The sequence below is a fragment of the Heterodontus francisci genome, chromosome 1 (genome assembly GCF_036365525.1).
Source record: "Heterodontus francisci isolate sHetFra1 chromosome 1, sHetFra1.hap1, whole genome shotgun sequence".
Lineage (NCBI taxonomy): Eukaryota > Metazoa > Chordata > Chondrichthyes > Heterodontiformes > Heterodontidae > Heterodontus > Heterodontus francisci.
In genome coordinates, this window is record NC_090371.1 from 214,585,894 (window position 1) to 214,597,956 (window position 12,063).

At 43.7% G+C, this 12,063-nt stretch overlaps 1 protein-coding gene across 3 annotated transcripts in view; it reads left to right on the forward strand.

The window, feature by feature from the left end:
• Positions 1-12,063, forward strand: part of smad1 (SMAD family member 1) — a 158,746-nt gene that overhangs the window by 31,887 nt on the left and 114,796 nt on the right. For all 3 annotated transcript variants that reach the window (XM_068041356.1, XM_068041371.1, XM_068041365.1), the window contains exon 2: positions 417-1,050. In XM_068041356.1, the coding sequence (XP_067897457.1) occupies positions 651-1,050 (400 nt within the window). In that variant the 5' untranslated portion in view covers positions 417-650. The remainder of the gene's footprint in view (positions 1-416; positions 1,051-12,063) is intronic.

Here is a 12,063-nt window from a genome sequence, read left to right on the forward strand (position 1 = left end):
TGCATGTAACAATTAGATGTGAAATGCATCTGAGTAGCCATGTTGACTTTTAGAAATGTCTTTTTCCCCCAAGAACTTCAGTGGAAGTATAAACTCTGTATTTACTGTTACAGGATACGGGAAGTGTTTTTAATAAACAGATACAATTCATTCACATGAAATCAAAATGGAATTTGAATCTGGTTAATTAATGCATGTTGAGTCTTGTATGCTAATATTTAGTTGGCGCGATGGCTGCAGTTTCAGGCTGTTAGCAAAAAAAATCTTGCACTCAAACTAAGTGCCAGGCCCTTTTTTATAGCAGTGCACAGTACCTTGAAAATACATTGAGGTATTCAAGTTTGGGCTGATTAGATAATTATTGTTGAACATTAATTTGTTTTAGCCTAACTTTCCGCTCTCTCGTTTTCTCTTAGATCCAGAAGAAAAATATTTGAACACATTCCAACACAGAACAGATTCTATTTGCCTATGGATTTTTTTAAAGCTGGACTTTGGGATAATCCTGCTAAAAGTACATAGCAGAATTTCAGATCTCAAGACTGGGTTTGATGCTTAAAACAGTACTTTTAAAAACCACTTGTTCAGAACTACTGTTTGTCTCTTGTACCCAATAGTGTCCCTGCTATTGGCTTCAAAAACTGGTCGAGATGACAATGGCAAGCTTGTTCTCGTTCACCAGCCCAGCTGTGAAACGCTTACTGGGCTGGAAGCAAGGCGATGAGGAAGAGAAGTGGGCTGAAAAAGCAGTTGATGCACTAGTGAAAAAACTCAAGAAGAAAAAAGGAGCTATGGAAGAGTTGGAGAAGGCATTAAGCAGCCCAGGTCAACCTAGTAATTGTGTCACTATTCCTCGCTCTCTAGATGGTCGTCTTCAGGTATCGCATCGAAAGGGCCTGCCGCATGTAATTTACTGTCGTGTGTGGCGTTGGCCCGATCTTCAAAGTCATCATGAACTCAAACCACTGGAGTGTTGTGAATTTCCATTTGGCTCAAAGCAGAAAGAGGTCTGCATTAATCCGTACCACTACAAACGAGTAGAAAGTCCTGGTAGGTCACTCAGTCAATCGTATGTATGCTAAACAGAATGTTAATTACTGAAAGCATATGATAAAGGTGAAACGTGCAGTAGTAGATTGGATTTTCTCTCAGTTGGAAATAAGTACCTGAAATCTACGCTCTGGTGTTGGTCGTTACCTTTTTGCAAAACTTTCATAGCGTTGTATACTTTAGCTAATTAATGCATTTAAATGTCTTGCTCATTAGAGCAGACTCGTGGACTACAACTCTTAATAGAGTCATAGAGAGATACAGCACCGAAACAGGCCCTTCGGCCCACCGGGTCCGCGCCGCCCATCAACCACCCATTTATACTAATCCTACATTAATCCCATTTTCCTTCTCACATCCCCACCTTCCCTCAATTCTCCTACCACCTACCTACACTAGGGGCAAATTTTTTTTTTTGCAATGGCCAATTTACCTATCAACCCGCAAGTTTTTGGCATGTGGAAACCGGAGCACTCTGGAGGAAAGCCACGCGGTCACAGGGAGAACTTGCAAACTCCACACAGGCAGTACCCAGAACTGAACCCGGGTCGCTGGAGCTGTGAGGCTGTGGTGCTAACCACTGCGCCACCCTAATGTACACTCAGACTTAACTATCATTTCTCCTCTACTTCCTTTTTATATTGAATCCTACGGGGATGAGTTTCCACCGGGATTCTCTGCTCGTTCACCTCACTTTTGGTGGAAGCCCTGAAATAAAGGCATGCAAGCCATTTTCATGGCACTACTGCCAAGGTAAGGTGGACAAATGGGAGAACTTCTGAATACATGTATCAGGCTCTTGCTGTACAAAACAAGATGCAACAAGCCACCATATTTTTCCCAATTTCACATTGTAATCCCTTTTTTAAAAATAGCATTGTCTCTGCTTCACATTGCTTGGAAATGGAGCTGCTTAAATGGCTAAGATAAGCTTATTACAGTTTGGACCCTCTCCCAATGCATTACTTATTGCTCACCATAGAGTCGTAGAGAGATACAGCACTGAAACAGGCCCTTCTGCCAACGAGTCTGTGCCGACCATCAACCACCCATTTATACTAATCCTACACTAATCCCATGTCCCCTACCGCATTCCCACCTTCCCTCAATTCTCCTACCACCTACCTACACTAGGGGCAATTTACCTATCAACCTGCAAGTCTTTGGCTGTGGGAGGAAACCGAAGCACCCGGCAGAAACCCACGCGGTCACAGGGAGAACTTGCAAACTCCACAAAGGCAGTACCCAGAACCGAACACAGGTTGCTGGAGCTGTGAGGTTGCGGTGCTCACTGCTGCGCCACTGTGCCGCCTGTAAAAGACAGTTTCCATTGGCGGCTTGCACTTCCTATGAACCGAAACTTAAATTTTGTGCATGTGTGGAATGGGATGTAGTATGCCTCAGGACTAACAGACTACCCTTTTAACCACTGAATTATACTGGGAATAATATGGTATATGTTCAAAAAAGAATTTAATGTGATATGGAACCTGTTTATATTCCTCTACTTGCTGAAAATAAAACCATGGATGACCAAAGAGGTAAAAGCATAAAACTAAAAGGAAAAGTATGCAAAAATGCAGAAAATAGCACAGATCCTGGTGAATGGGGAGTATACAAAGAAGATCAAAGGGTGACGAACAGATAGTAGGAGCTACAAAGAGGGAGTATGAAAAGAAACTAGCAAAGGAGATCAAAATCAACACAATTTTTTACAATTATATCAGGAAAAAGAGGGTGATCAGGCATAATGTGGGCCCCTTGAAAATTAATTTGTTGATGAAAATAAGAATTATTAGCTAGCATAAATATTTACAGTAAAGGAACAAGTCAGTGTGCTGGAAATCCCAAGGAAACTAATATTGAATGAGGCACAGAGACTCAACAAAATATTAACATAAGCAAAATACAGTCCCTACACCACATGGACTGCAGCGGTTCAAGAAGGTAGCTCACCACCTTCTCGAGGGCAATTAGGGATGGGCAATAAATGCTTGCCACAATGCTCTTATCCCAAGAACAAATAAAAAAAAAATAATGGCACGAAATGACAAAACAAGACCAGATTGTTTCCATTCTGGGGTTTTAAAGGAAGGAAGCGAGTGAGAACATTGCAGATGCCCCAGCTGTAATCTTAAGTTATATCAAAGTTGGGAACTGTTTTAAATCGGAAAATTGCGCATGTCATGCCACTATTTAAGAAAGAAGAGGGGAAAATCAGATATTTCAGTTTCAAGAAAAGGTCTAGCACCCAGCTTCCTCCACACTGTCGATTACATCAATCTCCCCTTCCTTTAGTGGTGTCAGCTGTTGCATTGATGTTGGGCCCTTTGCGGTTCTTTATCCTTTTGTGAGCCAGTTTGTTATGCAACAAGAGTGGGAGCATATTCTGTGGGGCCTGTTGAAGGGATATATGCATGGTGAGTGGCCAAGAAATAGCGCATGTGGGAAAGAGGGGCCAACAATTGAGATTATCAGCTGAGCAGATGTAGACAGTGTAAGTGGAAGCAGTAAGAGATAGTATTGTGTGCTGCTCCAGTTGGAGGAGAGCGATGGCAAGTGGGGGTGGCAAGGCTTGCTGGTGCTGCGTTTGTCATAATGCAGGGCTATATGAGTTTTTTTTTTTAATTGTAGTTTGTTGTAGCAGCTCTGGCCAAATCACTGAACTTTCTAAATTGCTGCCAGGTCTGTGTTGAGACGAGACTCTTAGCAATCACATACTTAGCTGGCGTTGTCCACAGTCGCTAGGCTATCTGCTTAGGGAGGAAAAACAACTTCTTTCTCCTGGCCATCATTTCCACTAGGACAACCAGGGGCTCTAGCAGGAGTCTCTCAGTAATTCTGCATTCTTATGAAGCATTACAGATTTCTAAAGATAAGTAAAAGGGACTTTAAATATCAGAACATTTACTTTGGTTTCAAAATAGTTACTTAAAGTATCAAAAACTGTTTAAAATACATTTATCGCCTAATTTAACTTGCTTCTGTGTTTATTTCATTCCGTAACCTCAAATATGTTCTATGTCAACATATTTATCGGTCCAGAAACCTTCAACTTGTGCCCAAAATGGGCACGAAACTGGTGAGGCATCTGCACTGACTGCTGGAACCTGATGCACTGAAATCCCTTAAGATGTGCAGACCACCTTTAAATTGTGGATGCACTGCTGGATTCTGGTGGGGCAGGATGATGAAGACAGGCACAAGCAGTGCTGACAGCTCACTCATACTATGGAAATGAGACATTTACTTCAAAATGGCACCTGCTCACTCTTATCAGTTTCCAGCAGTCATAGCGGATACCTCACCAGTTCCGTGTCCATTTCGGGCACAAGTTGAAGATTTCTAGACTGCTAAACATGTTGACAGAGAACATGTTTGAGGCTAAGGAACAAAATATGCACAGAAGCAAGTTAAATTAGACTATAAACGTATCCTAAACTGTTTTTGATACTTTGTTTTCAAAATAGTTATTTAAAGTCCCTTTTACTTATCTTTAGAAATCTGTAATGTTTCGTTAGGCAATTCAAGTTCCAATGAGTTCCAACTCACGAGTTACTTAGACATGCGGTTCAAGCAAGTAAACTTATGAAGGGCCAACAATTGAGATTCTCAGTTGAGCAGATGTGGAGAGTGTAAGTGAAAGCAGGAGGAGGTACAGTAATGTATGCTGCACCAGTTGGAGGAGAGTGATGGCAAGTGGGGGTGGGAAGGTTTGCTGGTGTTGGTGATGTCACAAAAAGCAGGACATATCCAAGCTGGCCAGTTACCACCCTATCAGTCTACTCTCGATCATCAGCAAAGTGATGGAAGGGGTCGTCGACAGTGCTAACGAGCAGCACTTGCTCAGCAAGAAGCTGCTCACTGGCACTCAGTTTGGGTTCCGCGGGGCCACTCGGCTCCTGACCTCATGATGGCCTTGGTCCAGACATGGACAGAAGAGCTGAACTCGAGAGGTGAGGTGAGAGTGCCATTGACATCAAGGGAGCATTTGACTGAACATGGTGTCAAGGAGCCCTAGCAAAACTGGAGTCAGTGGGAATCGGGAGGAAAATGGTCCATGGGTTGGAATCCTAACTAGCACAAAGGAAGATGGTTGTAGTTGTTGGAGGTCAGTTATCTTAGTCCCAGGACATCACTGCATGAGTTCCTCAGGGTAGTGTACTAGACCTAACCATCTTCAGCTGCTTCATCAATGACCCCTCCAACATAAGGTCAGAAGTGGGGATGTTTGCTGATGATTGCACAATGTTCAGCACCATTCGTGACTCCTCAGATACTGAAGCAGCCCATGTCCAGATGCAGCAAGACCTGGACAACATCCAGGCTTGGGCTGATAAGTGGCATGTAACATTCGCACCACACAGGTGCCAGGCAATGAAAATCTCCAACAAGAGCGAATCTAGCCATCTCCCCATGACATTCAATGGCATTATGATCATTGAATCCCCAACTATCAACATCCTTGGGGGGGTTACCATTGACCAGAACTGGAGTAGCCATATAAATACTGTGGCTACAAGAGCAGATCAAAGGCTTGGAATCCTACCGCGACTGACTCAACACCTGATTCCCCACAGTCTGTCCACCATCGACAAGGCACAAGTCAGGAATGTGATGGAATACTCTCCACTTGCCTGGATGGGTGCAGCTGCAAGAACACTCAAGAAGTTTGACACCAACTAGGAAAAAGCAACCTGCTTGATTAGCACCTCACCCACAAACATTCACTCCCTCCACCACCGATGCACAGTGACAGCAGTGTGTCCCATCTACAAGGTGCACTGCAGCAACACACCAAGGCTCCTTAGACAGCACCTTCCAAACCCGAGACCTCTACCACCTAGAAAGATGACAGCAGCAGATGCATGGGAACACCACCACCTGCAAGCTCCCCTCCAAGCCACACCCCATCCTGATTTGGAACTATGTTGCTGTTCCTTCTGTCGTTGGGTCAAAATCCTGGAACTGCCTTCCTAACAGCACTGTGGGCGTACACGTACCCCACATGGACTGCAGCGGTTAAAGGCGGTGGCTCACCACCACCACCTCTAGGACAATTAGGGATGGACGATTAATGCTGTCCTAGCCAACGACGCCCACATCCCATGAATGAATTATAAAAAGACCAAAAAGGAATGCTGAAGTCTCAAACATTTAAGTAGTAAAAGGGAAAAGTGGGGCTGATTCGGGACCAAAAGGAGGTCATCTTGTGGAGGCTGAGGTACTGAATGAGTACTTTGCAACTGTCTTCACAAAACAACAGGATGCTGCTAATGTCACAGTAAAGGTGGAGGTAGTAGAGAAATTGAAAAGGATAAAAATAAAGGTTAGAAGTGCTCAAAGTAGAAAAGTCACCCGGTCCAGATGGCACGCCTCCTAAGTTGCTGAGGGAAATAAGGATGGGAATAGTAGAGGCTGTATTCACAATCCTCCAATTCTTTTGGGATAGGAGAGTGGTGCCAGAGGACTGGAGTATTGCAAATGTTGCATCCCAGCGACATAGTTCCAAATCAGGATGGTGTGTGGCTTGGAGGGGAGCTTGCAGGTGGTGGTATTCCCATGCATCTGCTGTTCAAGAAAGGGAAGAGGGATAAACCTGGTAACTACAGGTCAGTCAATCTAATGCCCATGGTGGGGAAACCTTTCGAGACAATAATCCAGGAGAAAATTCACTGTCACATGGAAAGACATTGGTTGATGAATGACAACCTACACAGATTTTCTCAAGGCACATCGTGTCTCACGGATTTGATTGAGTCTTTTGAAGTAATGGAGTGGGGTAGTCTAGTTGATCTGTATCAGGACTTTCAAAAGGAATTTGAAAAAGTATCACATAATAAACTTGCTCGTAAAACTGAAACCCATGGGATTAAAGGGGCAGTTGTAGTGTGGATATGAAATTGGCAAAGGGACAGAAAGCGGAGTACGACTGGCTGATTTTGTTCACACTGGAGGGAAGCGTACAGTGGTGTTCCCCAGGGGTCAGTATTAGGACCACTGCTCTTTTTGATATATAATCACCTGAACTTGAGCGTGCAGGACATAATTTTAAAGTTTGCAATTAACTGATACTGACTTCAAGTAAACAATGAAGAAGATGGCAGACTTCAGGAGTACATAGACTGGTGAAGTGGGCAGACACAAGACCAGTGACACTTAATGCGGAGAAGTGTGATGTAATACATTTTGGAAGGAAGAATGGGGAGAGGCTATGTAAACTATAAGGTAGAATTTTAAAAGGGTTGCAGACCTGGGGATTTATGTACACAAATCTTTGAAGATGGTTGAGAAGGCTGTTAAAAGAACCATATTGGATATTTGTCTTTATAAGTAGGAGCATGGAGTACACTAGAAAGGGAGTTATTCCAAACCTTTATAAATCACTTGTCATGCAGACCCCACACCTGCCAAGAATGAGGCATATTAATTTTGTCATACGATCATTGATTTTAAACTGTTGCTGGAGCGAGAAAATGACTTGTTAAACAGATCAGCCGTGGCTGGATAAAACATTTACATACTAACAGTTCTTGTGGAGACAAAGGACCATTCCGTGACACATCCAACCCACAATGGGCTTTGATCACCAGATATTGAAGGTGAGGAAACTCACATTCCAGGATGACTGCTAAGTTGGCCGAATCCACAAACAGATGTGGGCAAGCCAACTAGTCACATGACTAACCTTCTGGGCAACCTGAGTTGATTTGAATTGTACAGACAGTTTGAAAGGGAGAGACTGTTTGCTCCTGGACTGGGAAGACCTCTCCTGTCTGCCCCCATCTCTTTCTCACAGAACTCCAAACCCACTGAAGACATGTGACCCTCGAGAGAAAAATCTTCTACGTCGATCAAAGTTTAAGAAGAATATTGGGCCCCAATGAAAAGCAAGACCTACCTACAGTCAAGGACTCTACAGCGAGCTCTAAGAACAGTAACCAAAACCATCTTCAGATATTACCTAAAACTTTTCCACTTTATTTCTCTTTTCTGTCTGTCTGCATGTGTGTATCACGTGTGCATGCTAGCATGGGCGCATCACATATCCGTAGGTGTCAACCGAATTCGAGTTTAACTTTAATAAAGTTCATCCTTTCTTGTTTAAACCTAACAAAACCTGTGGTGCTGGATTCTTTGCCTTATAATTGGAAAGCGGTGAACAAGGATTCACCAATGGAGAGCTAAAAACAGTGTTTAAAATTAAACCCTGTTATGGTAAGACCAGGTGAAGGCTGAGAGGGAACCCTAGACCCCTTTCTTACCAGGTCGTAACAACTGGTTAAGTCTCACCTAAAATATGGTGTCCAATTCTGGGCACTATACTTTAGAAAGGATGTCAAAGCCTTGGAGAGGATGCAGAGATGATTTACTAGATGGTACCACAGATGAGGGACTCGTAGAGTGATTGGAGAGTCTGATCTGTCAGAGCAGAGAAAGTTAGCGGGCGAAGAAGTAAAGATGTTCAAAATTTTGAGGGGCTTTGATCAGAGTACAGGAAGAAACTGTTTCTAATGGCAGGAAAGTCTCTAACTAGAGCTCACAGATTTAAAGTAATTGGCAAAAGGACCAGGGAGCGATGACAATTTTTTCATGTAATGAGTTTGAATAAATACTTGAAAAGGAAAAATGTTGCAGAGCCTTGGGGAAAGAGCAGGGGAGCAGGACTGATTGGATAGTTCTTTCAGAGACCGGGCACGATGGGCCAAATGGCAACGTCCTGTGCTGTAGGTTTCTCTGCCATGAATTGTGCTAATTTCGAAATGGAACCCTCGAGCATGATTCAAGAATCTTTTGGATGTATGATCTGGGATGGGTCCTCCTGATTTTTACTCGGGAGATCCCTGTTCAGCATTTGAGCATACAATTTTCAGTAATGAATGTTAAATTTGGATCATTTAAACAGATTATTTTTGATTGGAATGACTTCTGTCAAGTAAAATTTTTCTATATTTGGTGCAAATTTAATGAATAAATTGATCTATTTTTGATGCTTTTGCATTGATGTAACTAAAGTTGAGAGTTCACTTGCATTTGCAGGCAAAATGAACTGAATGAGCAAGGACATGGGTTTACGTAAATAATGCCTGTTTTGTTCTAAGGGTGTTGTCAAAACAATTAAGTAGTGAGACATTCAGTTCATATATAAGTACACTGGAACCCACCTGGGAAATGGGAGGAGTTGAATCTGGTCCCAGTTAATGTTTTCATTCCCTCATTCAGTAGAAGATTGATCAAGCATAACTAAAAACAAATTTATTGACTTGCATTCATGTGTGTATTTAGATATGCTGGAAACCTTGTACTTATAGTGGAAATGTCATTCAGCTCATCTTTTGATAGCAGAAAAGGATTGGTTCAGTATAATGCACCTTGAGGTGGCAAGTCTAGTTTCCCAGAGATAAAAGAATTTGGCTCTTTTGTCCATGTTTGGGCCAAGGCTGTCAGGAGGTCTGGAGCCAAGATGTTCTGGCGGAGCCCAAACTGAGCATCAGTGAGCAGGCTGTTGGTGAGTAAGTATTGCGTGATAGAATGATCGATGACATCTTGCATCACTTTGCTGATTGTGAGTAGACCAATGGGGCGGTAATTGGCAGGAATGGATTTGTCCTGCTTTTTGCGGACAGGACATACCTGTAAAATTTTCCGCTTTGTCGGGTTTATGCCAGTGTTGCTGCACTGGAACAACTTGGGTAGAGGTGCGGCTAGTTCTGGAACACCGTTCGTTAGTACAACAGCTGGGAAGTTGTCAGCTCTTTTTCTGTATCCAGTGTGCTCAGCTGCTGCTTGATATCACCTGGAGAGAATAAAATTGGATGAAGACACTGGCGATCTCAGGAGACCGAGAGGGATCCACTCGACGTTTCAGTCTGAAGATGGTTGTGAATGTTTCAGCCTTGTCTTTTGCATTTATGTACTCTGCCATCATTGTGGATGGGGATGTTCATGGAACCACCTCCTATCATTAGTTAATTGTCCACCACCATTCACAACTCGATGTAGCAGCACTGCAGAGCTTTGATCTAATCCATTGATTGTGGGGTTGCTTAGCTCTTCTCTGGTACACTGCTTCCACTGTTTAACATGCATGTAGTTATGTTATAACTTATTTCCTTTTTAGGTGTGCCCGATGCTGCCCCTGACATGCCCTTCTGTGCTTCTCATTGAACTGGGGTTGGTTTCCTGGCTTGATGGTAATGGAGTGAGGAATATACTGGTCCATGAGGTTACAGATTGTGGTGGAATACAATTCTGCTGCAAATGATGGCCCACAGCACCTCATGGATGATTAGTTTTGAACCTATTCTATTTAGCGCTGTGAATATTGCCTTGCAACACGATGGAGGGTGTTAAGTCAGGACTTGGTCTCCATAAGGACTGTGTGGTGGTCATTCCTACCAATACTGTAATGGACAGGTGCATCTACAGATTCGAAAATGAGGCATACGTTGGAATAGTTGGGTTTGTGTCCTCAAGTCGAGCATCTGGAGATGGAACTTATCTGCTGCAACAGAAACCATGTCCAGTCCAGTGATAGCTTCCTCACTATCAATTGCATGACCAATTTTTGTATCATTTGTAAACTCCTTTATCATGCCCCCTACACAGAAGTCTAAATCATGGATATTTACCACAGCCATCAAGGAAGCCAGTATTAGGCTCCTGCAGAATCCCACTGGAAACAGCCTTTCTTTCACATAAACCATAACTGTTTGCTTTCTGCCACTGAGTCAATTTTGGATCCAACTTGCCACTTTCCGTTGGATCCTATGAGCTTTTAATTTACTGATCAGTCTTCCATGTGGGGCCTTATCAAAAACCCTGCTAAAATCCGAGTCGACTATCTGGAGGAAGTCAGGAGTGGTGGCAGACCTGCGAGGAACCAACTACCGGGGAGCATATGAATCGAGACCCAGGCTCGGCCTTCGCCTACCTGGAGGGAGTCTGGAGAGGCGGGGGACCTGCGAGGAACCAACTACATGCCTGAGTTTGGGGGGGGAAAAAAATCAAAGCGTGACATCACAGGAAAGCAGTGAGTTAAGTTAGTTGGCTGGTGAATATTGCTGCTTAGTGACTGAGTCTAAACAACCAGGACTTTAAAAACATTAAAAGTATTAATAAGTAACAAGTGAGTGGCCGGTGAGTCCTGTCTTTTTTTATTTTAAATAAAGTTTATCACTATTCAGTTTTTAAAATTCTTTCATGGGATGTGGGCATTGCTGGCTAGGCTGGCATTTATTGCCAATCCCTAATTGCCCTTGTGAAGGTGTGGGTGAGCCACCTTCTTGAACCGCTGCTGTCCACATGATGTAGGTACACCCACACTTCTGTTAGGAAGGGTGTTCTAGGACGTTGACCCAGAGACTGTGAAGGAACGGTGATATAGTTCCAAGTCAGGACGGTGTGCGGCTTGGAGGGGAATGTGCAGATGGTGGTGGTCCCATGCATCTGCTGCCCTTGTCCTTCTAGGTGGTAGAGGTCATGGGTTTGGAAGGTGCTATCGCAGGAGTCTTGGTGCATTGCTGCAGTGCATCTTGTAGATGGTACGCACTGCTGCCACTGTGCATTGGCGGTGGAGGGAGTGAATGTTGAAGGTGGTAGATGGGGTGCCAATCAAGTGGGCTACTTTGTCCTGGATGGTGTCAAGTTTCTTGAGTGTTGTTGGAGCTGCACTCATCCAGGCAAGTGGAGGGTATTCAATCATATTCCTGACTTGTGCCTTGTAAATGGTGGACAGGCTTTTGAGAGTCAGGAGGTGAGTTACCCGTTGCAGGATTCCTAGCCTCTGACCTCTCGTAGCCAAGGTATTTATATGGCTCCTCCAGTTCAGTTGCTGGTCATTGGTAACCCCCAGGATGATAGTGGGGGATTCAGCGATGGTAGTGCCATTGAATGTCAAGGGGAGATGGTTAGATTCTCTCTTGTTGGAGATTTTCATTGCCTGGCGCGAATGTTACTTGCCACTTATTAGCCCAAACCTGGATATTGTCCAGGTCTGTCTTCAGTATCTGA